This window comes from Sminthopsis crassicaudata, chromosome 5, assembly GCF_048593235.1.
Source record: "Sminthopsis crassicaudata isolate SCR6 chromosome 5, ASM4859323v1, whole genome shotgun sequence".
Taxonomy (NCBI): Eukaryota; Metazoa; Chordata; class Mammalia; order Dasyuromorphia; family Dasyuridae; genus Sminthopsis; species Sminthopsis crassicaudata.
In genome coordinates, this window is record NC_133621.1 from 279873296 (window position 1) to 279900296 (window position 27001).

The 27001-nt window shown below is 42.3% G+C and overlaps 1 protein-coding gene across 2 annotated transcripts in view; it reads left to right on the forward strand.

The window, feature by feature from the left end:
- The first annotated feature begins 1599 nt into the window (after positions 1 to 1599).
- Positions 1600 to 27001, forward strand: part of PLXNC1 (plexin C1) — a 221191-nt gene continuing 195789 nt past the window's right edge. The window contains exons 1-2 of one of the 2 annotated variants that reach the window (XM_074271219.1): positions 1600 to 3065; positions 23218 to 23358. In XM_074271219.1, the coding sequence (XP_074127320.1) occupies positions 1965 to 3065; positions 23218 to 23358 (1242 nt within the window). In that variant the 5' untranslated portion in view covers positions 1600 to 1964. The remainder of the gene's footprint in view (positions 3066 to 23217; positions 23359 to 27001) is intronic. The other variant, XM_074271218.1, reaches the window with a different exon arrangement.

Sequence of the window (27001 nt, forward strand, 5' to 3'; positions counted from 1 at the left end):
AGAGGGAGAAGGGAAGTGTGTAACAGAATGCAGTTTTATCTCCAAAATAACATTAATGAGGAATTCAAAGGAGCTTGGGAAGAAATGAATGAAGTGATACAGAATGAAGTGAACAGAACCTGGTGAATGGGTCACCAGGAATTGTGAGTAAATAAAAGGGATTTAGATAGATACAGATTAACCAACACTTTTCAAGGATAGTTCTTGTTGGGTAACTGTAGCATGTCAGTTCATCACAGAGTTTTAGAACTGGGTAGACACCTTAAGCAGTAAATTGAAGCCTGGACTCAGAATCAGGAAGATCTGGTTTCAAAACCAGACCCTTACTGGCTGTGACCATTTCCTGTCTCCAGCAGGCATCAATTGTAACCACTAACCATGGCCCTGGGTGGCATTTCCATGGGGCTTAAGGGTTTGTAAAGTGCTTTATGTACACATTAGCTCATTTGATCTTCACCCCAAGTCTGTGAGGTAGGTGACTTTATTATCCCCATTTTACAGACAAGAAAACTGAGTCCCGGAGACGGGATTTAAACTCAGGTCTTCCCCAAGACCAATTTTTTACTTCCCTCTTCTTGATAAGGAAGTGGGGGCCTATGGATGAAGGACGTTTTATACACTCTATATACTGTGTTGGTTAATTTTGCTTAACTGGTTTTCCCTCTGTGCAAAGAGCGAATCAGTGAGGGGAAAGGTATCTACGATACTTTTGAAAATAAAAATTTGGGGTGGCAATCTGGGATCTCTAGGAAGGCAGGAGAGGAGATTAGTTTAGAATGTGGCAGGTGGGATTGATGTTGAAGAGAAAGAAGCCGCGTTGCTAAGAGAACTGCAGGAGCTTTTCTCGTGCTGGAGGTCTCCTCGAGTCCAGGGCGGCCCTTCACAAAGGACGGGCCGAGCCGCGGAGTTCCTCCCCAGAGCAGGGACCAGACCTGAGAGAAGGCATTGCTCTCGGCCGTTCCCACTTCTTCCCGGGTGTCTGACTTTGCATCCCTGCTCCCCAGACCCTCGGAGAAGCCCTTCCCCACGCTGCCGCCGCCTCCCGCTCTCAGCGCCCCGCCAGACCCCGGCCCGCCTGCTTCCCGCTGCCTCCCTCGCCACACCTGTCAGCCACCCCGGCGTCCTCCCGGCCGGAGCCCGAGGGGAGCCCTCCGGCCGGGGGCCCTCCCCCGGCTGCCTCTCCGTGGCCTCGCTCCCCTCGGAAACAAAACCCGGGCGTTGGGAGAGGGCAGCGAGCGCGCTGACGAGCTGCGGAGGAACGGACGCGGATGCCGGGGCTGTGAGCCCGGAGCCCCCGGGTAGAAGTGGAGGCGACCCGGGCGGCGGCGGCGGCAGCGGCAGGCGAGGCAGCGGCGGCGGCAGCGGCTCAGCTTTGTTATGAAAAGATGAAAGAGGCCACCTACACAGTAACCCAAATCACAGACCTCCCCCTCCCTATCTCGCCGAATCAAGAGGGGAGGGCGATGGGCGTGGAGCGGGAGGGAGGAGGAGGAGGATGGGGAAGGGGGCCGGGGGCATCCCACTTTCACAATGGCTCCGTAAAGTGCGCGACCGCTCCGAACCTCTCCAGCCCACCCCTCCCCGCGGGCCTCTCTCCCCTCCACCCTTCCCCTCCCTTCCCCTCCCCTCCTTCTTCTCCTCCTCCTCCTCCTTCTCCTCCTCCTCCTCCTCCTCCCTCCGAGCGCCAGCGCTGAAAAGAGGAACTCTACGGCTAAGGAGAGAGAGGAGGGAACCGAGGGGAGCGCGCACGGCTAGTGCTGCTGCTGCCGCCGCCGCCGCCGAAGCTGCCTGCGAGGGCTCCCGAGCCGCCGCCGCCGCCGCTTCTCTTCCTCCTCCCCGGCGAGACGCGAGCATGGGGCGGCCGCGGGAGCTGGAGCCGCCGCCGCCGCCGCCGCCCCCGCCGCCCCCCGCGCGCACTTGAGCCGTCTCCACCGTCGCCACCGCCCGGGGGCCGCCCAAGCCCCATGGAGGTCTCCGGGAGGAAGGGGCCGGCGCGCCCCCGCCGCCCGGCCGCCCGGCCCCCGCCGCCCCTGCCCCTGCTGCTACCCCTGGCCGCGCTGCTGCTGGCCCCGCGGGCGCCCGCCCTGGCCGCGCCGGAGGGAGCGCCCCCGTGGCGCTCGGAGCAAGCCATCGGGGCCCTGGCGGCCAGCCGCAAGAACGGCGTGTTCGTGGCCAGCGGCAGCTGCCTGCACCAGCTGGACCACACGCTCCAGAGGCAGCTCTCCCGCCTGCACCAGGAGGACCAGCCCGGCAACTGCTCGGAGCCCGTGGCGCTGCCGCCCCCCGCGCGGCCCCGGCCGGCCAGCAGCTTCAGCAAGCTGCTGCTGCCCTACCGCGAGGGGGCGGACGGCGGCCGCGACCAGGGGCTGCTGCTCACCGGCTGGACCTTCAACGGCGGCGGCTGCGAGGTGCGGCCCCTGGCCAGCCTCAACCTCTCCAAGCTGCTCAGCCGGCCCGAGGTGGTGTCGTGCCACCCGCGGGGCTCGACGGCCGGCGTGGTGTACCAGGCGCCCCAGGACCGGCGCTGGTACCTGGCGGTGGCCGCCACCTACGTGCTGCCCGAGCCCGAGGACCGCCCCAAGTGCGGCCCGGCGGCGTCCGACCTGGACACGGCCATCACGCTGCAGGACACGGAGAAGTTGTTCACCGCGGAGGAGGGGCAGCTGAAGCTGCAGCCCGGGGCCGGCACCCTGCACTTCGTGGACGCCTTCCTCTGGAACGGCAGCGTCTATTTCCCCTACTACCCCTACAACTACACGAGCGGCGCCGCCCCCCGCGCCTCGGCCATGGCCCGCATCGCGCAGAGCACCCAGGTGGACTTCCAGGGCCAGGTGGCCTTGGACTGCGACCGCGGCCACCCCGACGGCCGCCGCCTGCTGCTCTCCTCCAGCCTGCTGGAGCCCCTCGGCCTCTGGGCCGGGGTCTTCAGCGCCGCCGTCGGGCCGGAGCCCGACGCCCGGCGCTCGCCCGCCACCACGGCGCTCTGCCTCTTCCGGATGAGCGAGATCCAGGCGCGAGCGCGCACCTGCAGCTCGGACTTCCAAACCTCGGACAACCAGAACTGTGTAAGTGCGGGCGGGCGGGCGGGCGGGCGCGCGCCTGGAGCTGGGGTGCGCGAATGCGCGTGTGCGCGAGCCAGGGGAGAGGGGGACTTTAATTGAAAACAACTAGCGACCAGGTCTCTGCATCCACCTGCCTGGCAACCGAGGCTCCAAGCCCATCCCAAAGAGAGGTCTATGGGGCTTAAAAAAAAAAAAGCTAGGAAAGGATGAGCAGCTTGGGACCAGAAATCCCATGAGAGCGAGCCTGCTCCGCTGCATTTCCCTGGCATTAGGAACCCGCTGTAATGCCCGCCTGAGGACGGCTCTCCCCAGTTCTGGGAGGGAGAGGCGGGAGGGCACACCCTTCCCACCTAATTTTTTAGCCTCATCTCCCCCCTCCCCCTTTTAGGTGTAGACCCCGCTGCCTTTTTGAGAAGGGAAATGATCATTCTTCTCTCCTCCCGTCCCAGCTTCCTTTCATTCACCTCCTTTCCCCGTCGCTTCGGACTAGTTACCAGAACACTGCCCTAAGGTGGGAGGGCTTTGGAAGCAAATGGCATGCATGTCACGCCTGAGCCCTGTATTTATGGAGCTCTGATCCCCGGGGGATGCTTGGAGTGCTTATTTGGTCCCAGGACATTCGGACTGAAAAGTTCCTGCCGGGTGCTGAACCTCTTCTGATCGCTTATTCTAAGGGGACGGTGAAATTGGGAGTTGGCGGGGGAGGAGCTGCAATAGGAGGAGGAGGGGGTCAGCATCCTCGGAGAGGTCCGCTCACCTTCTTGGGTACGCGGGAGACTCGAGGGACACTGAGTGTCAGAATATTTCTAGTAGTTTCTGGATGCCAGAGGCAGTGGGGCCCCTAGCTGGAGGGCAGCCTGGAGTTGGCCTTGCGGAGAAAGAGAGCAGGAGAAAAGGGGGTGTACTGCAACACGTGTCTCCCGAGTCCCCGCTTTGAAGGCTGATGTCTCCCTGGGATTACACTACCCTTGTGGCAAAACACAGATTGATAACTGATTCAGCCTTGGGCTCCAAATGTAGACACTGCCTTCAGCTCTCAAGATTGGCATTTCTTTGACTGGGGAAACCGAGTAGCAGTTCAAGAGCTGTTGGTGGATGGGGATTACTGGAACCTTTGAATGCTTCCAGGGTAGCGGAGTTTTTTTGTCCACAACCAGCTGGCATTATCTCCTCTGCTTACAGATCCTGAGAGGGTAGCGTGCTGAGAGCTGATGCTCTTATATAACTGGCCACAAATCAAAGAGCAGAATTGGAAGGCTACAGGTGTTTCCATTGTTTTGATATAAAATGACTCTGGAAGGAAGAGAAAAACTGCTCATTCTATCCACTCTGGGTCTTAGTTTCTGCATCGTAAAAGGGGATTGGGAAGCCGGGTTGATCCATCTAAAGATCCGTCCCATCTCTACAATTCTCGAAGTATGTAGCCTGTTGATAGAGAAAGATGGCTGGGTTTAGTCAAGAGACTGGAGTATAAAAAATCATGGTTCTGTCTACCTGTGATTTGGGGCACAGTATATATGAAAATTGATGAAGTTGGACTAGCTGAAGTTCCTTTCACCTCTTTATGTCTATATTTGCAGTGTTGGCAGGGTGTAAAATTGATTGTCTTAATTTTTTGAGAAGGACTGTTCTTTGTCAGAGATGATACAGCTGAAAAGAGCCCTAGTTCTGCGGTTAGGAGACCTGGACTCAAATCTCACTACTGGGGTGTGACCCAGAGTTTCCTTCTCTCCCAAAGAGCAAGTGATAATTAGCCTTGTTTTCCTAATGGGGGAAACTGAGGCAGAAAGAAATCAAACCCAAAAGCCTCAGTAACTCTTGTGTCAGAATAAAAACAAGTCCTCCGGTGTCCAGATCTCTGTCTGTGAGCAATGATTCTGGGGCATGCAGCCCCCTCCACTTAGTTTCTGGATTTTGTTTTTTGTTTTGTTTTGTTTGGCTTCTAATTAAGTACGTGCATTGGGCTTTAAATGGCCATGTCTTGGTTTCACAAGCATAATTAATATTGAATACCGTGTTAAGTCTTCATGCTGTCTAGGTTGGCAAAAGATCTGCTTGTCTATTTCCCTCTGATGATTTGGGGCCCTTAAAATATTGCTTGATATCAAGGCTCAGGCAGACTTGGTCTCTCCGGTTAATTACATAGCAGCTTAGAAAGCCCCCAGCAGATTACAACTCTGGATGTCCAATTCTTGCCATCTGACAGCTGTGTAGACTTGTGGAGCCAAAACATTTCTCCTGGCTGCATTTTCCCCACCCACTGGGTTCTAGATGACTTCCTTAGTGCCCTTCCAGACTTAGCAGGTGTCTTGGATGCTCTTGAAATTAAGAAGAAAAAAAAAAAACAACCTACAAAAACTTGAACTGAGTCAGATGTCCCTGTTTAAAGGGGTAGGGTGGGGTGGAGGTGAGATGGATGGGAGTAGGAAGATGAAGCTACTTACCTCCATACATTCTCTAGCTTTTTAGTTCATTTTGTCTTTGTACCATACGCTGCTTCTCCCCCTCCCCCCAGCATTTAGTAGTCACTTAATAAATGCCTACTGATTAAACCGGAGAGTCATCTTTCTGAAACTGGAATCAGGACAACTTTCTCAAATGCTGGTTAAAATCTGAATCAGAGGGAGGGAATTGTTTAAATGGGGCCCTTCAGGCCTTTTGCTTTAGCCTGTTACTGTTATTATTTGTGAAACACTTCCCCGTTTCTCCAATCAGAAGGTTCTTGTATGAAAGACAGGTTCTCCACCCCGTGAGCTTGTCATCCAAGTTAAATAATATATTCTCATTCAAACAATAGCATCCAACTGCTGCACAGGTGGGGGCGGAGGATTTTTTTTTTTTTTTTTAATCTTCATTTAGGTAAATTTCTCACTGATAAGTTGCCTTTAAAAGCCTTAATGGAATTGAATTTCCAGAGGAATTTGAATGAAAAAGTGGTTTTTCTTGAAGAAGGTGATGTTCAGCACATGGGCAAATATTTAACATGGTTGTGTGCGTGTGTGTGTTTAAAGGACAAGGCACAGGTGGGACTAAAACGGGACCCACTGTAATGGAGTCCCCTTTTTTTGCACACTTGTTAGTCCAACAAGTGATATTTTTGATCCTCTGGATTTTATTTTCCTGTTCCATTACATTTGGGAAAAGCATATTTAATTAATAGGTGACTCAAGCATGAGGCTTGAAGCATGATAGATGGAGGCTAAATAGATTCCAACAGCCATCCGTCTTCAGAACAGGCATCAGAATCAGGGCAGTAATTCATTGGCATGGAGTGAGTAGATTTACTGGTTTCTTTCTTGTGCCCTTGATGGCTATCTAACCACAGTTTATGATAGGTTTTGCTGATTTTATTTTTTTGGTTGTTGTTTATTTGCTTTCTTCTTATCTCAAGATTAATGGTTTCCCTTCTAATACTGAGAATTTGTTGGCCAACTGTCCTGCTTTGAGGGAACCCAGGCTTGTTTCCTTCCTCTAGATCATTGTACCTACAGTTGTCTACACTATGCCTGGAATATACTTGGTCTCTCCCTGTCTGTTCCCTCTCCCTCTTCCCCCTTTCCCTTTTCTCCTCTTTTTCCCCTTTCTTCATCTCCTTTTTCTCCTCCTTTCTCTCCCCTACTTCCATCCCTCTTTCCCTTCCTCCTCCCCTCCTTTTTCCCCTCTTTCTTCCCCTCTCTCCCATCTCTCTTCCCCCTCCCCCTTTTCCCTCTCTCCCTCTCTCTTTTTTTCTTTCTCTTCTTTTTCTCCCTCCAGAATTTGGAACCCCTACTTTCCTTCAAGACTTCACTCATGTATACATTTTGTCTTGACTTCTTATGTATATATCCCCAACTTATGTCCAGCAAAATGTGAGCTCTCTGAGGACAAGGACTGCTTTCATTTTTTATTTCTGACTCCTCTAAGCCTAATATGGGTCCTGGCACCTAAAATGGCTATTTCATGAATGCTTGGGGAAAGTAATTTATCTCATATGGACCAGAGAGTCTCCTTCTCAGGTACTAATGTAATGAACTACACATGTCAGAGGGCTTTTTGTTCAGCACCCTTGAAGATATATGATCTCCACTATTTCCGCAAGGATGATGGCACCGGGATACATCTTGGCTTTGTTTGTTAGTCTCTGATGGAGAATCTTAGTTCTAGGGAGGTGAAGAATGCTAAATTTACAGTCACAGGAACTGAATTCAAGATTCATCCCAGCCAACCTCCTTGAGAAAGTAATTTAACCTGTCTGATCCTCTTGCCCATCTCTAAAAAGGGGAGATGGTGCTTAATGACCTCTAAAGTCCTCCCAACTCTAAGATCTCTGTTCTTATTAGCTGGAAAATGCATTTAGATATTGGGAAGGGAATATAAAGACAAAAAGAAACTGTCTCTGCTCTTGGAGAACTTAGAACCATTGTTCCCTAGGCTTGAATTGAGATGATGTATTTGATGGGAAGGACCACTAAACACACCACATAGATCATCTCATCCACTTTCCCAGAGCCTTTAATGAGACCTGTATTCTCAGAGCAGGGATCTTAGCCTTGCCAAGATCATTCACAATTCTGACAAGGTGAGAGACAGGTCATGGAGTGGAAAGGGGCTGGATTTGGAGTTCAGATTTGTACAGTATCTTACTATAGTCTATGACCTTTTATAAGTTACTTCACCTGTTTTGGCTTCAGTTTTCCCATCTGTAAAATGAAAGGGTTGGATTAGATGGCCTCTCGTTCTCTCTCAACTCCCATCTCTGATCCTTTGGTAGCCTCTTTTGAGCTCTAGAATTATGATTTTATATACATGTGTATATATATATGAATCATACATATATTTACATATAAACACATATAGACACACTTATGTTAGTATCTTTGGAATGGGCATAGAGGTCAAGTGATATACTCAAACTTAATGATAGTTTCAAAGAATGAAACCTGGATGGTTAGATTCCAAAATTATTGTGCTTTGTCATGTCCACCCCATCTTCCCAACATACACACTATCTTTCAGATGAAATGTCTGAAGTCAGGCAACTGGTAAGTTAGGATGTTAATGTAATCCATCCAGTATTTTCTGCCTCCATTTCTATTACTTTCCATTCTATATACTCTGGGAACTTTTTTTTTTTTTTTTAGCTGAGGCAATTGGAGTTAAGTGGCTTGCCCAGTCACACAGATAGGAAGTATTAAGTGTCTGAGCCAGTATTTGAACTCAGGTCCTCCTGACTTCAGAGCTGATGCTCTATACATTGCCCCCTTTAGTTGCCCCAGAACTTCTTGATAGCAGTCTATATATGAAGAAAGAATTCTGGCTCTGGAGTCAGATCTGGGGTTGGACATTACTAGTGTGATCCTGGGCAAGACTTTTAAGCTTTCTGGGTTTTAAACCTCTCCATACCTCAGTTTCTTTAAAATGATGAAGTTAGATGAGATGAGCTCAAAGGTCTCTTCCAGATCTGTGATTCTATCTTGTTACTTCAGTGAATCCATAATCTCAGTGGCTCTTTTGGCTCCACTTGTGGCTCATAATCTAGCTATGTTTATTTGAGTGTGTGTGTGTGTGTGTGTGTGTGTGTGTGTGTGTGTGTGTGTGTGTGTTCTCCACCCAAGTCCATAAAAGGTGACTCTGGGGTTCTCTGAGACAGAGACAAGGGAACAAAAGCTTTGGCAATGTTGCCAAGACAGAAAGGCTAGCCTAGCTCTCATTGAAGGACTAGCCTAGGTAAGTTATTTCAGAGACATCATCACCTGGATATGAACTTTTTTTTGTTTGTTTGTTTGCCACAGTGACTTGTAAAGTCCATCTCTATTAGCAGGAGCACCAGTGCCAGTGGCAGCATAAATCTTTGAAAAATTGAATGCCATACATATATATGTCTCCATATGCATCATATATATTCCTCTCACATACTACCAATTAGAGAGATTTACTTGGGTTAACAAGCTCTTCAGATGAAACCCACAGAAAATGAAAATTTCACAGGGATGAATGTAAAGTTAAGGGAAAAAAAGTTGTACAAGTGGAGAGTGGGAAGACCCAGAGGAGACTGCACTTTCCAACAATCAGTCAATCAACCAGAATTTATTATTAACTTACTATGTACCAGGTACCATGCTGGGTTGTAGAGTTCCAAATACAAGAAAGGCCCTTCTAGGAAGTTACATTTTACTGGGAGGAAACAGCTCTTACATGTAAAAGTAAATATAATGTATTCTCAGAGTAATTACAAGGTAGGGAAAGCACTAATAACTGGGGAAATCAGGGAAGGTCTCTAGGAGGAAGTGGTAAGATTCCATAAGCATTGATTTTGTTTGTAAATATGGACAGTTAGAAGCTGCCTTCTTCTTGTAATATGGCATTCATTCATTCAGCAAATTTCTATTAAGTATGCCAGAAATCTTTTACTATGTGCCAGGAACTGTGCAATGATTTCAGGTTTTCTCTGTTATAAAGGAGGGTTCAACCTAGAGGGGGCCAATAATGACTGATATAATGATAAAGGGCATCAATAAAATGTATTAAAAATTTAAAATACAGGATCAGCTAATTGGTGCAGTAGATTGAGCACAAGCCCTGAAGTCAGGAGGACCAGAGTTCAAATTTGACCTCAGCCATTTAACACTTCCTAGCTGTGTGACCCTGGGAAATCACTTAATCCCAATTGCTTCAGCAAAAACAAACAAACAAATAAATAATACAATTATCCCTGTCCTCAAGGAGCTTACTTTTTACTGATGAAGAGACAACTTGCTTATAGAGAATTAAATAGAAAGTGCTAAAGAGAGAGTGTAGCAAATGGAAGGGATCAGAATAGGCCTCCTGAAGGAGAGAGTGTTTTGAAGGAAGGTAGATTTTTTTAAAAGTTGGTGAGGAATATAGGGGCAATTATATGGCACAGTGGATAGAACACTGGTCCAGGAGTCAGAAGATCTGAATTCAAATCTGTCCTCAGACACTTAATGCTTACTAGCTATGTGACACTGGGCTTTAAAAGGAATCCCAATTGCCTTAAAAGGAAGGGAGTACAGAACTATGGGGCACTACCTAGTCAAAGATAGGGAGATAGGAAATGAATGAAAAAATATTTATTGAGCACTTAACTATAATCCAAATACCGTGCAAAAAATGACAAGAAGTTTGGTTTAGCTGGATTGTAAAGTGCACAAAAGAGAATAATATAAGTCTGGAAAGCTAGACTCTGGAGGGAGGCTAGGAAAGGCTTTAAATGCTAGCTTATGAGCATTTTAATGGCTCACCAGCTTTATGGAAGCCAACGGTGGATGTGTCACAGCTGCTGAGAACACTAGCTCGGTCTTGGGTGACATTATTAGAAGCCAAATGTCCTGATCTCTGGACATAAGAATCCCATTGTGCTCAGCCAGGGCCAGACACATCTGGAACACTGGGCCATATTTTAAAAGGGACGTTAATAAACTGTAATGACTCCAAGTTTTCTCTGTTATAAAGGAGGGTTCAACCTGGAGGGGGCAAGGAATGATTGATATAATGATAAAGGGCATCAATAAAGTATATTAAAAATTAAAGTAACAAAAAAATTCATGACTTAAAGTGGAATGCTCCCCCTGGGAAGGGTATCACAGCAACCCTGTAAAATAGAGAATTAGAAATAAGGGGAAGCAGTTATAAGTCTCCCCTCAGTCAAATGGGTCTGCTTAGCATTTTTGAGGACTGCTGGTGCTGCAGGTTACCTGACTGTCCTATGCAGATCTCTGGTATACTCATCATTAGTCAACCAATAAACATTTGTTCAATGCCTACTATGTGCCAAGTCCTGTGCTATAAAAAATATAAGGAAAAGGCAAAAGATATTACCTGTTCTTGGAGACAACCTTTGGAAGAGATAACATGCCAAACATATACAAACAGGCTACTTACCCAGACACGAGATACAGTTTCCTTGTCAGTAAAATGGAGGTAATTCTAGCTCTGGCTGATGGGATCATTGGAAAATTAGATGGGATAGTTTTTTTTTTTTTTTTTTTTTTTTAAAGCACTACCTTTAAAAAATTAAAAAAAATAAAAGTATTACCTTAATTAAATGTTAGCCATTATTGTCAAATATTAGATATTGTCATTGTCATCATCATTCTACTATTGTCAAACAATGTCCTGTAACTCATACTTGGTCTTGCCACCCTTGAAGCTCTCAAGGCTACATTGTACAGTGGGAAGAACACTGGGCTTGGAATCATAGGGTTTGGATTTGAATCCATGATCCTGATACTTCCATGTAATAATGGGCAAAGTCATTTCAGCTCTCCAAGTCTCAGTTTCCTCATTTCTAGGAAGACATATGGATGGGAACACAAGACATAAGAACAGAAACAATAATATTCTTTATCAGATTGTTCATAGGATTATAACACTGATAGCCTCTGAGTCTCTTCCCTAAGAGAAGCTATGTAGTTTAGTCCCCTTCCTTTGACATATGAAAAGGCTCAAATTGAGGCAGGGGCTGTGTGACACATCCAAGATGGCACAGGAATTAGCATCAGAGTTGGTATTTGAACCCAAGTCTTCAATGTTCTTTCTGGCATAGATGAGAATCAAATGAGATGATGAATGTGTTTTGTGAATCATATAGTGTAATAAAAATGTGAGTTATATTGTTCTTTTTTCACCTTTTTTTTTCATTCAGCAAGTGTTTATTGAGCACTTATTATATTGGAGATAAAGAGACCAAAGAATTCCTTCCCTCAAGGAACTTATATTTGATTCAGTATAACCAGCATCTATTAAACATCTGTTATGTGCAGGCACTGGACATAGAGAACGAAAAAAAAAAAAAAAGAAACATTTTCTTCTCTCAAAGAGCTAACACGTATGGAGGGAAGGGCAGAGGATGTACACTTGTAGGTAGAGAAGTGAATACAAAGTATATGCAGTATAAATACAAAGTAATTTCCAATGGAAACTTGGGGGAGTAGTTGGAAAAGATCTTACTTCCTTCCCTTTTTAGGGTAACTCATATCTTTCCAGTTGCTGAGAGAGATAGAGGGAAGAGAGTGAGCAGAAACAAAATCCAGCCACAGCTACAACAAAAACTAGGAGGGTAAAATCTTGTTAGTCAACTAAAAATGGTGATTTCAGTCGTAGGAATGAGATGTGCCCATGGGGACACAATGAGGGAAATAATGAGGAAATGTCTTTAGAATCAGTTCAGGCAAAGTGTAAATAACTATTCAAAATGAACTGTCAAAGAGATTCAAAGCAAAAGTAGAAATAAAGTTGAGCTAGATTTGTTTCTGGGTGGAAAAAAGACCCAGAGAATCCCCTTAGTGTCTGGAAATCCTGCATTGGGAGGATCCAGTGTTTTGATGCCTGGTTCCCCATCATCCAAAGTCTAGGCCAATGGAGTTGTCATCAGTATTGAGCATAGTAGGATGGGTTTAGGGAATAACATTCTAGGTTCCTTTTTGGAAGGGGACAGGGGGCATGGGGTGGGAACAGGCCTTCATTGGCAAAGAATCATGGGCTCTCAGCCCAGTATTTCTTTCCTGATTAGATACTCTGTTTTATTCTACAAGCATTGATTAAAGTCCTATTGTAGTAAAAGAACTGTGATAGGCTTTAGGAATATAGTCAAGAACAAAACAATCTGAGAACCAAAAATTTAATTCTAAGAGACCCTACGGGTCATCTAGTTTAATTTTCTCAATGTAATTTCAAAGATGAAGTAATTAAGGCATAAGGGGGCTAACTAATTTGTCCAGAGTCAGACAGATCAGGGCTTCTTACACTTTTTCCATTTGTGATCCCATTTTGCCAGAGACTTTATGCAGTCTGGAATACGTAAAAGTAGATACAAATTAAATGTTTGCTGTTAATAAATCGTAAAGAAATTTACTTTAAACAATTCTTTGGTATACATATAACTTTACCACTTATTAAAGATGAAAGCAAATTTGCATACTAATGAGATGGATGTTTGTTTATTTTTACAGAAAGAATTAAATCAGCAAAATATTTGATACTTTTTACTTTGCCAATTTTTTTTTATGATCCTCACAATCAATTATGGGACTCCCTGTAGGGTCGAAACCCACAGTTTAAGAAGCTTTGAGATAGACCATAGATTTAGAGCCTGAAGAAGCCAAGTCCAAACCCCTTGTTTTAGAAAGTGAGGCACAGAGTGATTACATGAGTTTTCCTGAGTCACTTGGTATCAGGCTGGTATCAAGATAGGATTTAAGTCAGATCTTTCTGTCTCCAGAAGCAATGGACCATACATACTGAACTGTCCATGGGGTTTTCTTGGCAAAGACTGTAGTGGTTTACTGTTTCCTTCTCTAGCTCATTTTACAGATGAGGAAACTGAAGCAAACAGGGCTGAGTTGCTCAGGTGTCTGAGGCTGGATTTGAACTTAGATCTTCCAGACTCCAGACCCAGCACTCTATCCACTGAGCCACCCAGCTACCTCTAATGTACTAATACCAAGCTGATAATGGAGCTGGAATTTGGATCTTGGTCTTCAAAACCAACATTCTGTTCCATTTACCAGGCTGAAAAGGGGGGAGGGAAGAGAAGAGAGAGGTAGAAACTATTTTTTGCCTCTTTTTGTATCTCTAACACTTAGCACAGTGCCTGGCTTAAGGGGTGCTTATTAATTGTTTATTGAATTGAACTTATATACACAGATAAGTGGATGCAAAGCAAAGATAAATACCAAATTCCCCTCCACCTCACCTCTCTTTTTTACTCTCTTGTTCTTTATTTTCCTCTCTTCCCCCGACCTTGGACTTGGCTAAGTTGTGCCTTCACCACGGAACAGCATCTTGGAGCTGGAAATGACTTTCAAAATTGTTTTGTCCAATTTCCTCTCCCTTCCCTCTCAATTTTAGATCATTTGCTCCAATTCCCCTAATTGTAGGAATCATAGATTCAGAGCCAGTAAGGACTTTCCCCCATTTTGTAGGTGGGGAAACTGAGGCACAAAGCCTAATTTGCCTAAGGTCATCCCACCTTATTCTGTGATCAAATTTCACTTTCTGCAGTTTCCACCAAAGAATAATTTTGTACAAGTTAGATTTTTCTTGATCTTGACTGTTTTTGCCCCATTAAAAAAAGCCCTCGATTTCATAAACATCTCAAATGAGACCTTTCATACATTCTCTGAAGGTTGTAGAAAAACTGAACTGAATCTTTCCAGGATGTACAGCCTGCCTTTTTTTTTTTTTTTTTTTAGCTCTTTCTTGATATTCTTCCTCTCCCTCTCCTTCTCTTTTTCTCTCCCTTCCTCCCCCCCCCTCTCTCTCTCCACACACACACACACACACACACACACACACACACACACACACACTCACACGTACATCTGAATTCAATGTCCCTGAAACTTGGTGATTAGATATGATGGGAGAGAGGGTGAATAGGACCTCTAAAGGAACCAAGAATACTTCAGATATGGAGAAGTTTCAAAAAGCCAAATCAAGATTGGATTTTGTCTCTAAAGGACAGCTGACAAAAGCATCATTAGGAGGCATTAGCCTGGTTAGGCACCGAAGGCCAAGCAAAGACTGGCATTCAGAAATAAATTATACATAATAAACTGGCCAGGAGAGGCTGAGAGCTGCCTGCCTGATTATGTCCTAAGGGGGCAGAGAAGGGTGATGTGGAAAATAGACCATAAGGGAGAAAGAATATTTCTTTGGACACAGGGGGTATTCTTGGCCTTTTTGCTCAGCTCCACAGGTGCTAAGTATCCCTTTATGTTGGAGGTTTCCCTGGAGTCAGCCTTTTTTTTTTTCTTTTCTTTCTTTCTTTCTCTTTCTTTCTTTCTTTCTTTCTTTCTTTCTTTCTTTCTTTCTTTCTTTCTTTCTTTCTTTCTTTCTTTCTTTCTTTCTTTCTTTCTTTCTTTCTTTCTTTCTTTCTTTCTTTCTTTCTTTCTTTCTTTCTTTCTTTCTTTCTTTCTTTCTTTCTTTCTTTTCTTTCTTTCTTTCTTTCTTTTTGCAAAATAAGCAAAGAAAGTATTTTCTGGCTAGAGCTCTCTACTCATTCTTTTAAACTTCCCCTGCATCCTCTCTTCCTTACACACGCCAAATGGGCTTCAGGATTTTATTGATCACCATTCAAGGCTCTTAAAAGTTATCTCAGATCTGCTTTTTATATTTCTATCCGATTGGGTAATATGGTAATAAATGCTTGTTGACTGACTGATTGACTCTCCTAGTTGGCTACCTTAGGGACTCTCTCCTACTGAAAGGCACTATTCTCATGCATGGACAGTGCCATAGAGGGCAGTACTAGTCTCTTCTATCAGAACCCTGATTAATAAGCATATTGGAGAAAATGTTAGGCTGCAGAAGGCTGGACTAGTGATGATCTGTTAGGGAGAGGTACAAATTTTATAGTTGAAAGGAATCTCAAAGACTAGTTCAATCCTTACATTATAAAGATGAAGACCTAGAAGTGACTGGCACAGTCACCCAGAATCAAGCTAAAGAGTAGGGTATTTAACCCAGTTTAACTTATCAGTGGTGGCAGTTTTTTTCCTTCTCTTGTCTCCCTCTCTCTTCTCTCTTTCTCTTCTCCTCTCTTTCCTGTCTAGCTCCTTTTTCTCTTTTCTCTCCATAGTATTTCATTTGGTGATATTATCATTTCTCAGGGATTTATTAAGTTATTCTGGAGAACTGCTAGGTAGCAAAGTGGATAAAGCTCTGAGAGTCAGGAGGACCTCAGTTCAAATCTGGCTTCAGGCATTTACTAGCTGTGTGACCCTGGAAAAGTCACTCGTTTGCCTCAGTTTCCTTATCCATAAAATAAGCTGGAGAAGAAAAGGGCAAACCACTTCAGTATCCCAAAATGGGTCAGGAAGGGACAGACAGGACTGAAACAACTCAACAACCACTTCTGCTGAACCTCTTATCTCCCACCTACAACTGCCTGTTGGACATCACTAATTAAATGTCCCATAGGCATATTAAACTCAACATGTCCAGAATTTAACTCCATTATCTTTCCCTCCCTTCAAACCCTGAATCTTACTGTGGGTACCACCATCCTCCTAGTCCTTCAGGCTTACAACCTGGGTGTCATTCTTGACTCCTCACTATCAGCAGCCCCTCCATCTCTCATCCAATCTGTTGCCAGTCCGGTTAATTTTATCTTTGAACATCTCATATTTATCCTGCCCTTTTATCTTGACATGGCTATTACCCTCATGAAAGCCCTCATCACCTTATGCCTGGACTATTATCATAATCTGCTAGTTGGTTAGCCAGCCACAAGCCTCTTCCCACTGTAGTCAATCCTCCATTTAGCTGCCAAGGTAATCTTCCTAAAACTCAGGACTAATAAGTCTCATTCTCTCCCCCTCTTTTTTCTCCCCTCTTTCCTCCCCCCTCTTTCCTTTCCCCTCTTGCATCTTTGCTCTCCCCTCTGCTCTTTTCCTTCTTCCTTTTCCATTCTATCGTCCTCCCTTCTGTTCTCTTCTCTCTGTCCTCTCCTCTCTTCTCACTGCTTTCTCTCACATACATACACTCACCCACACATACCTTCCCTCAACTTAGTAAAAGACATCCATCACCTCCAGGATTAAATATAAAATTGTCTGTTTTAATGTTCAAAGCCCTTCATAACTTGGCTCCCTCTACCTTTCCTGTCTCCTTATACTTTGCCCCTACTCCTACTTTTATGTCATTTTTGATCCATTAGATTATAAACTTTTTTAGAGCAAGGATTATCTTTTGCCTCTTTTTTTTTTTTTTCTGTATCTCCATCACTTTACACTGTCCCTGCCACACAGTAGGTGCTCAATAAATATCTATTGATTGATTGACTCAGTGATACTGGTCTTCTTGTCCTACTCACATGTACAGAATCTCCTGACAGTGCATTTTCACCAACCATTTCTCTTCATCTCCATCTCAGCTACAATTTTACCTTCTACAGGAAACTTTTCTTGATCCCCCTTAAAAATTGAGTATATTCCAATCTATCTTGTATATCATATGCTTTTTATATAATAGATAACATAAATGTTGTCTCCCACTCTGAGATACCATCTCAGATAAGAGGAAAAGATGACGAATATTGGAGGGGATGTGGGAAAACAGGGACGCTAATACATTGTTGGTGGAATTGTGAATACATCCCAGCCATTCTGGAGAGAGATTTGGAACTATGCTCAAAAAGCCATCAAACTGTGCATCCCCTTTGATCCAGCAGTTTTTCTATTGGGTTGTATCCCAAAGACATCTTAAAAGAAGGAAAAAGATCCCAAGTGCAAAAGTGTTTGTGGCAGAAACTGGAAATTGAATGGATATCCACCAATTGCAGAATGATAGAATAAGTTATAGTGTATGAATGTTATGGAATATTATTATTCTTTATGAAATAATCAACAGGATGATTTTAGAGAAACCTGGAGAGACTTACATGAACTTTCCAACAATGAAATGATTGAGGCCAGTTCCAAAGATCTTGTGATGAAGAGTCATCTACACCCAAAGAGTTTTGGGAAACTGAGAGAGTTGATCACCACATAGCACTTTCACACTTTTTGTTGTTATTTGCTTACATTTTGTTTTCTTATTTTTTTCCTTCTTGACCTGATTTTTCTTGTGCAGCAAGAGAATTGTATAAATATGTATACATACATTGGATTTAATACATATTTTGATATGTTTAACATATATTGAATTACCTACCATCTAGGGAAGGGGGGTGGAGGAAAGGAGGGGAAAATTTGAAATACAAGGTTTTGCAAGGATCAATGTTGAAAAATTATCCATGTATATGTTTTGAAAATAAAAAGCTTTAATAAAAAAAAAAAAGGGATGAAAACAAAACAAGAAAAAAACCCATTGTCTCCCTCAATAGATTGTAAGCTCATTTTAGGACAGGGATTGTCTCTTGTTCATTGTATCTGCATCACTTATCACAGTGCCTGGCACATAGTAGGCACTTAATAAACATTATTGAATGAGTGACATACCCTAACTTGGTGAAATTGGAAGTTGGAAGGAAGGGAAATGAATCTAACAATCCTTGTTTTTCTTAACATCTTTCTAACCCCCAGAAAGGCGATATAAACAAGGACTCTTAACTAGGGACTCAGATTTCCTGTCGTTGCATTATCAAAGAAGTATTTTTCCCCCAAGAGGCAATGTGGTTTACTGGTATAATCATAGTATTTTAAATCTAAATCTGAGAGAAACCTTAAAGGTCATTTTACAAATGGTAAGAAGCGATAGGGCTGGGATTTGAACTATGCATCTCTGACTCTAAAGCCATCTCATCTGACATTAGAGAATTTGTGTTTGAGTCATAATTCAGTCCGTTGACAAGATCATTTGTGTGATCTTGGAGCAGTCATTTGACTTGTCTGGGTCCCACTGAGAATGGCCATTAATGGCCCAGTCCTAGGAGCAGCACCTAAAGGCTTGTTGTTGGGACTGGGCCTTCATTTGCTAGTTCTTCCTCTCTCTCTCTCCTTCCCTCAATCCTTTCTTTCCCTGCCCCCCATCCTTTGCACTCTTAGGAGGACGACTTTAAATCCTAGGATCCTATATTCTCATCAAGTCCTCTCTTCACTAAGGCCTGAATCTTACTCTACTCTTTTCTCTGAGGATTTTCTTTTTCAAATGCTGAGAGGGTCTGCTGGAATCACCAGGGCAACATCAACATTACAGGAGAAGCATGAATTTGTAGTTTATAGGTTCTGGCTGGAAATGACTTTAACAGAAAAGTCACTTTCACAGTGAAAATGGCAAATTGTGCAGGAAAAGACACAAAGTGGGGGAATTGTGTGTCACCTGACATTCCATACCAATGAATATTACACGTGGGATTGAGATTGTATTTCACAAAGGCCTTAATAACTTTGGCTTCACTAGGAGATGGAATGTCTCCCAGAGATTTCCTTTCTTTGCCTTTGGAGGTCTCTTAGAAATGGAGGAAAGGGTGATAAAAGCTAGAAAACATTCCCAAATTAAGCTGGGAGCTACATTCTGAATTTGGGGTGATGCTGGAGACTAGGGTGCTTTTTATGGTCTATTGTGGTGCTGGCAGGGATTTGAACTGTTCCTGACTCTTAATCTTTAACTGATAGAGAGCAGAAGTGTCAAATGGAGGACTAGTAAAATTCCAACTATGTGGTTCTGATCTGTTTTAATGTATTGATGTATTAATTTAAAAAAACAAATAGATAAATGTGTGGTCTTCTAAGTCAATATATAGCCCACAGGAATCCTTATGTGTGATTTAATGGCTCTGTTTCAATTTGAGGTTGACACAATGGTGTAGACTCTCCTTGGAAGCATAAATAGCCTTATATACTTGGAGTCAGGAATATCTGGTTCAAATCTTATCTCTGCTACTTAATTTCTAGACAGACAGACACACACAAACACATGGAGACATAGACACGGACAGGCAGACAGAGAGAGAGACACGGATAGGCAGACAGAGAGACACAGAGACACACAGACAGGCAGAGAGAAGCTGACACAGACACAGAGACCAACAGGCATACTTTTGAAATTTAATGTCTACATAGAGGCAGAGGAAGATCTAAAATCCTCAGTTTCCTCATCTGTTAAATAAGAGAATTGGACTCAATGACCTCTAAGTTCCTTTTTCTGATCCAATGATCTGATTCTGTGGTTCCTCATCTCATGATGAGCTTGGTTTTAATGGACACCGTATTTACAGGGTGATTGATCCTAAGCCTATTTTAGACACGACAATTATTGAGAAATACAATGAAGCAAGAGGGCATAAGGATGGGTGAGAAGCTAATTCTGACCCACTTCTTTCCCCCTTTAGCCTCTGGGTTTCTTTCTTATTAAGAGACATTTTTCACATGCATTCTATCAGATGGCAATAAAGTCTTTCTATAATGACATATTTCTTAGACCTCTATTGATCATTCAGCATCCTTTATAGCATCTTTTTTCTTCTTCTTATGCCTCTGGGTAGAAGAATATAAAGGCTCTTTAAGAAGATAGAGGTATTAGAAATGTTTCATTCTGGTGGTAGACACCATGTCTAATTCTACATGTTTAACTCTCTGGGGTGTTCGCATATTTAATTTAAAAAAGTATCCATGGTCTGAGGATCATGAGTTCATAATGATCATAAATAGACTAATCCGGGTCTATTTTAAAATGATTTTTTTTTTAAATTGTAAAGGTCATAAGACTTTTCTTTTACTGTTCATAGTCATGAGGCTGCCTTATCTCAACAGGAATCTCTTGTTCCTTACCTCAGACCTACAGAGATTTTTTAAAACATTTCAGTTATAATAGGATAGTGCTTCATCTCCAATTGCACAGAAAGTATCTTTTAAAAGGGAAAAAAGTCTCTAGTGTGTTTTCTGAAAGTTTTCCTAAAGCCAAGTTTACTATAGCATATATTATGCAAGTGAGCCAACCTTTTAGATTTTTTTTTTTTTTTAATTTGAAAAGTAATCATGGCACACTGGAAGGCTCTTCACTCAATGGCTTCTTCCCTTCTTTTTTTTAATCTCTCCCCACTTTATCATTGCCCTTTTTATTCCCCTCTTTGTCTCTTCCCCCCATTTATCTCTCTCCATTTTATTGCCCCTTTTACTTACTTCCTAGCTCAGGTCCCCTTATCTTATCTCCTTTTCTCTTTCCCCATTTTATCTTCCCCTTTCCCTGTCTTTTGCTACCTCCACTACCTCATCATCCCTCTTATCTCTCCTATTTTCTTTTACCCCTCTTTATCTCTATTACTTTCTTCCCCCTCTTCTTCCTCTCTTTTGTTCCCCCTTTCTCTTATTTTCTTTCTTCTTCCCCTCTTTTCCCCTACCCTCTCATCTTTCTTCCTTTCCCTACATACTTACTTTCTCTTTTTGCCCCTTATTCTTTTTATCTTCTCTCCTGCTTCCTCATTTGCCCTTTATTCTTCTCTGCCTAATTCTTACCCTTTTTCTTCCCTTCTCTTTGCCCCCCCTTTTCTCTTATTCTTTCTTTTTTTCTTTTTTCTCCCTCCCTCTTCTCTTTCTCATTCTTTCTTGTTTCTTCCTCCCCTTTTCCCTTTCCCTCTCTTCTTCCTCTTCCTTCCTTCTCCCTTCTTTCTTTCTTTCACCCTCTTGTTTTCCACCCCCCCCACACACCATCTAACTTAAATAGGGAATTTATAGGCAACACTTTAAAGGCTTCACAAAATCAATTTGGTTCATGAATCCATTTAGTTTAGTTGTTAATGAAACTTGGTGGGTTTAAAAATAATGAATATTTAATAAGACAGAAATTGAAAGACATAAACAGTGTTAGTAGCTACAAAGTACAGTGAATAGGGCTTAACTTCATCTCCCCATCTCACCCCCAGAAAGGGGGTTCTTAACCAGATAATGTCAAAGTTGATGTCAGAGTTCATTGCCTAGTGTATCAGTGGCTTGAAACCTACTTTTGGAAACCTTAGTGTAGTTAGAAACTGGATAAAGTGAGAGCTCCAACTGTATTGACTATCTACTATCTTCATCAGATCTTTCTGGCCTGAAATCTCCCAGAGATGTGTGCTATAAACTCATTTTCCTGCAGTTGAAGACAGGATTGACTTTGGCAGTGATATTAAATACATTTTCAAAGCAGTACATCTATTCTAACTTTGAAAAAAATAAGCAAACAGATTTGAATATCATATTTAGTGTATTTGTATTCAGTATATCCAAATGCCACCAACTTGTAATGTTTTCCATTCTCTCCTAAATTGCACTGTCTACAAGATCACATCACCCCATCCCCATTAGCCTGGTATCACAGAAAAAGTCTGGGTTTGGAGGTTGGGTGGCTTGGCTCAGTAACAAGTGAACAATAACAGTACCTCCCTCGAAGGATTATTGAGAGTATCAAATAAATTAATCTGGGTAGTGGTTATTTTTTATTCTTGAAAAAGAACAAAATGGCATCAAATGTGTTGGGATCAAAGTACAGTGTGTCCAGCTGTGACTGATCAGACCAGTAGTACCAGATAACATTTGGAGTGGAGATGATTCTAAATTTGGGTAGAGCACTTGGTACCTTCTCGATTAAATTCACACTATTTGAAGTTATAATTATGTAAAATATGGTGCTTGGTTCCTACCCAATGGAAATATACAATGCAAATTAGAATAATGCCACCTCTTCAGCTTCCTTATCCACACTAATTGGGATTTTAGCTACATAAACGGGAATATAATTATCATTATTATGATTATCTCTTCACCCTATGTTGCTGGATTTTATAGAGAAATGATGCCGAGGCTGTTTACCATTTTGCTATAATTCTTTGATATTGTTGTTGTTATTGTAATTTTGTGACCTCTGAGACAGGATGATTTGGGATCAAGTTCCACATCTTAAATATCTGTTCATATATAATGGCTGTCTGACCCTGGGTGGGTCATGATATCTGAGAGCTCCAGATTCTATAAATGGCTACCCATCTGCATAGATAGTGAATGAATGTCCCTGTCAGGAACTCCCTATGTAGATGGAACCACATGTTGGGAGCACTGAAATGAAAATATTAGTATTAATAGATGATGGTGATTCTATGACCATATAAAGTGGTTTTTTTTTACCTTGACACCCCCATAAAGTTTTCTTTACTCTAAATATACTCCCTGGAACCTCCCTTAATTCCATGCATATTCATTCCTTTCCTTTATCATCACATCTAGGAAAATGGCCATACCTTGTGGAATAGCCCTTCACTGGGTCTGGGGGTTCCTAATCTAGTAGTCTTAATACATAGCTCAAATCTTGGGAAATAAAGTAAGTGAGAGGTTTGGAGCGGCTGGCAATAGCATATGACTCAATTTCTTCCCTCCCAATTCAACACTGTGTGCTCTCCCCTCTCTCTCTGCTGGCAGTCAAGTAGAACTTGGCTTTCCATCCTAGCATTGGAATCGCTAAGTGGATGGGCCCTTCTCCCACTGTTGGCAATCAATACATGCTAATATAGTAGTAAACAAATGGTTTGCTTTAGGATCTGCCTGTGTGGTGATTTTGTAGGTGAAGAGTGGACTGCAATGACCATTTTCATGTTCTTTTCTGGAAAACAGGCAAGCTGCCAAGAATTGAGAGCCCTCCTGGGAGGTGATGATTCTGGAAGTTTGATTAACAAAACATTTAGAAATTTACTGTTGTTTTTTGTTTTTTTGTTTTGTTTTGTTTTGAATGTCTCCGTGTATAGGAGAAAGACGCAGAACCAAATGCAGTCCAACCAATTGAGTCCTCAATATTAATTCATTCGGATTTGACGTCTGTTTATGGTACTGTAGTCCTGAACAGGACAGTTCTCTTCTTGGGAACCGGAGATGGACAGTTACTCAAGGTTGGTACTCAGTGATTCCTTTGTCTCTTATTTAACTGACATGTTTTTTTTTTTTGTTTTGTTTTGTTTTGGGGGGGGGGGCGTAGTATTATCATCATTGTTTCTCCAAAAAGAAGCGGATTGTTTTCCCAGATTATATAGAATGAATAGTGGGGAAGAAGTTCATAAAATCTCAATGTGCCAACTCCAATAAGTATGCAATAAGGCAAGGCCTTTTCCCCTGAGGAGTTCTGAGATATTTTCACTTCATTACTCACACAATCCCTGTGTGAGGTAAATGGGGGACTAGTCCCAACTCTTGTCACTGACTCACAATTTTCTAAGTCTTTTAACCTTTCCCTTTCATCTCCAGGATAATGGAGATGTATAATGTACCTGAATTATCTTTCCCTCATAGGAATGATAGATTATAGGGCTTTAACAGAAGAAGAATCAGGTGATCCTTCTCTTCCACCCACTCTCTCCCCATGGAGGGTGGATTTTACAACCCTTTTTCCTAAAACATATCAAAAAGCTCCTATAGATCTCAAGAGTCTCAAAAACCCTGCAAAATGTCAATTCTGATGGATTTAATTTTCTTAATGTTCAGAATGGAAATATAAAGGGGCAGACATGCTGTGGTGGACAGAGGGCTCCCTCAGAGTCTTTATTTTCACCTATTTCAACTTTGTGAACTTGGACAAAGTCACTTGGTCCCTCTTTGAAAGTATAAGTAACTGATGAGTACTCCATGTGTTTGGGGGAGGCAGGGCTTACAGTGGAGCTTCCTAGAATGGTGGGAAGAATGGTTATTAAAAAAAAAGTATATTCATATATTTAATATATTTATATACATACACACACACATATATATAAAATGTTGGTTCTATGACAGAAGTTTGAGAAGTTGAGAATTATGTAATCGTATTTGTTTTCATAATCAAATTCATACAGACATCATTGGAAACACCAAATATTTACTCCATGTGAGTCACAGGGGCAAAAGGAGCCAGGAATGATAGCCAGGTTTTGCTTTCTAGCCCAGTACTCCTAAAGTTCCAGTGTGGACTGTCATTTTGCTCTAAATTTGTAACTTTTAGTTTAGAATTCTCCTTTGGCTATTGTCACATCCCATTGCTTCCCTGACATTAGATTCTAAGCTTGTTAAAGGTAGAGCCTATGCCTTATTGCCTCTTCACTCCCCAATTTATAGAAGGTGCTTGATTGGATATATGTAATGGGCATTATGTACATATAATGGTTGTAAGTATTATAGGAGTTAAGAGACAGGAATCGGCACAGTAAGGAGGTCAAGAAAGGCCCCAGGGGCAGATGGAGCTATATCAGTATCCCAGTACCTAGTACACAGTATTTTGGAATATTGAGACTTGATCTATTTTGTTGAACTGAATTTAACTCAGTGTTTTGAATATCAATTTTCATATTCTATAGAATATAAGCTTCCTGAGGGCAGGGATTCTTTCATCTTTTTGTGACATCTAGGTCAGTGTCTGAAAACACTTAAATATTAGTCACTTAAAGCTTGCAAAACATGTTGACTCATTTTATCATAGAGGACTTTTCTGTTTTGATCTTTTTTTAAAATAATATTTTATTTTTCCAAATACATGCAAAGATGGTTTTCAACCAATGTTATATTCAGCATTCATCTTTGCAAATCCTTGTGTTCCAAATTTTTCCTCCCTCTTTCCTCCTTCCCCCCAAGACAGTAAGAAATCCAGTACAGGTTAAACATGTGTAATTCTTCTAAATATGTTTACATATTCATCATGTATCAGATCAAAAAGGGAAAAATGTGAAAAAGGAAAAAAACACAAGCAAACAACAACAAAAAGTTGAAAATACTATGCTTTGATTCATAGTCAGTCTCCATGGTTCTCTCTCTCTGGATGTAGATAGCATTTTCCGTTACACTTCTGTTGGAACTGCCTTGAATCTCCTCATTGTTGAAAAGAGCCAAGTCTCTTTTGATGATGATCAGGACAATTGATCATCACATAATCTTGTTTGTTGTGCTCATTTCACTTAGCATCAGTTCACATAAGTCAGACTTTTCTGAAATGAGCCTATTCCATTACATTCATTTTCCCTAACTTATTCAACCATTCCCTGATTTATGGGCATCCACACAATTTCCAATTCCTTGCCACTACAAAAAGGGCTGTACATTTTTGCACATTTGGATCTTTTTTCCCATAGAGGACTCTTTGTAACTCCTAGTTGATTGATTTTAGGGAAATCATTTTACTTCTCTGAGACTCGGTTTCCTTATCTGTGTGAGAGAGTTGCACCTTAGATTATCTCTAAACTAGGAGTTTAATTTACTTCTAATACTCTTCCAACTTTAAAATTCTAAGATTTTTACACCCTGCTATGTCAATCTCCTGCTCCAACCAGACTATTTCCTGAATGAAGAAACCTTCATTTTCATTTCATAACAATTGAGCTACCTTCTTTCTTCCTCCCTGCCTAAATAACCTCCCAACTTGTTCGGCTTCAGTGCTACCTTCTCACTCTAATCCTAGGTGATAGTTCCTACCCTGCGGTTCTACTTCTGGCTAGACCACTTATTTTAGACTCATACTACCTTGTGCTGCTACAGTAGACAAAAACAATTGTTTCCCCAGATGACCCAATAATAGCTATGATGGAAGTAGCATTCTATTCATCTTCCCATCTCTCTCTTTGGCCTTCTTTCAAAATGAAGGACAAACAACCACAACCTCTAAGTGTTTGAGACATTCCTATGAAGTTCTTAACAAATATTTATTCTTCTTATCATATTATTGTTCTTATTATATTGTTTTTAACAAATATATATTGTTATGTATATTATCTTTTGCTTGTTTTGAGGAAGGCTCATTAATATGGGGGGAATTTGTGTTCTATTCAGACGCAGAAGTTTTAGATTCAAATCTTGTTTCTGCATACTTAGTAGCTGTGTGACTTACCTTACCTCTCTGAGCCTCCTTTCCTTCTATAAAAATGTATGGGTTTATAGATTCACAGGGATTCATAAAATCATAAATTTAGACTGTAAACCATCTTATAATGCAGTCTCCTTGTTTTATAGATGAGGAACTAATACCCAGAGAGGTCAAGTGATTTCCTTAATGTCACACAACTAAAATGTGGCAGAATTGGATTCAAAACCAGAGCTTCTAAATTTATATCCAGTATACTTTCTACTATACATCTACCAGGATGACTCCTGAGGCTCTTCTTGTTTTGATCTGTTACACTCTGGTCTGTGGTTACTCCCTTGGCCAAGGCCAATTTCATCACTTCCTTATATGGTTTCCAAGAGCAGCTATGACCAAATTCTTATCTGCTTCTGGTCAGCTTGCTGATGAGCCTTCCAGACTTAGCTAGGCTGGCCTCAAGCATCAGCTACACTCTACATAGTCCATCACTGGCTCTTTCTACTCTGGCAGGGCTATTAAAAGAATAATCTAATACGATGAAGAATCATAGTTAGGAACAAGTTTTTATTGCTGCTCAATTTAGCATGAAATCGCTTTATAATCTTTTTACACCTGCCAGAGTTGGTGCTCTTGATGACTTAGCTTTCAAAAAACCTAGGGTCACCACCATTCCATGATGAGGCATCAGAAAAAGTGGGTTTTTTTTGTTTGTTTAGCAG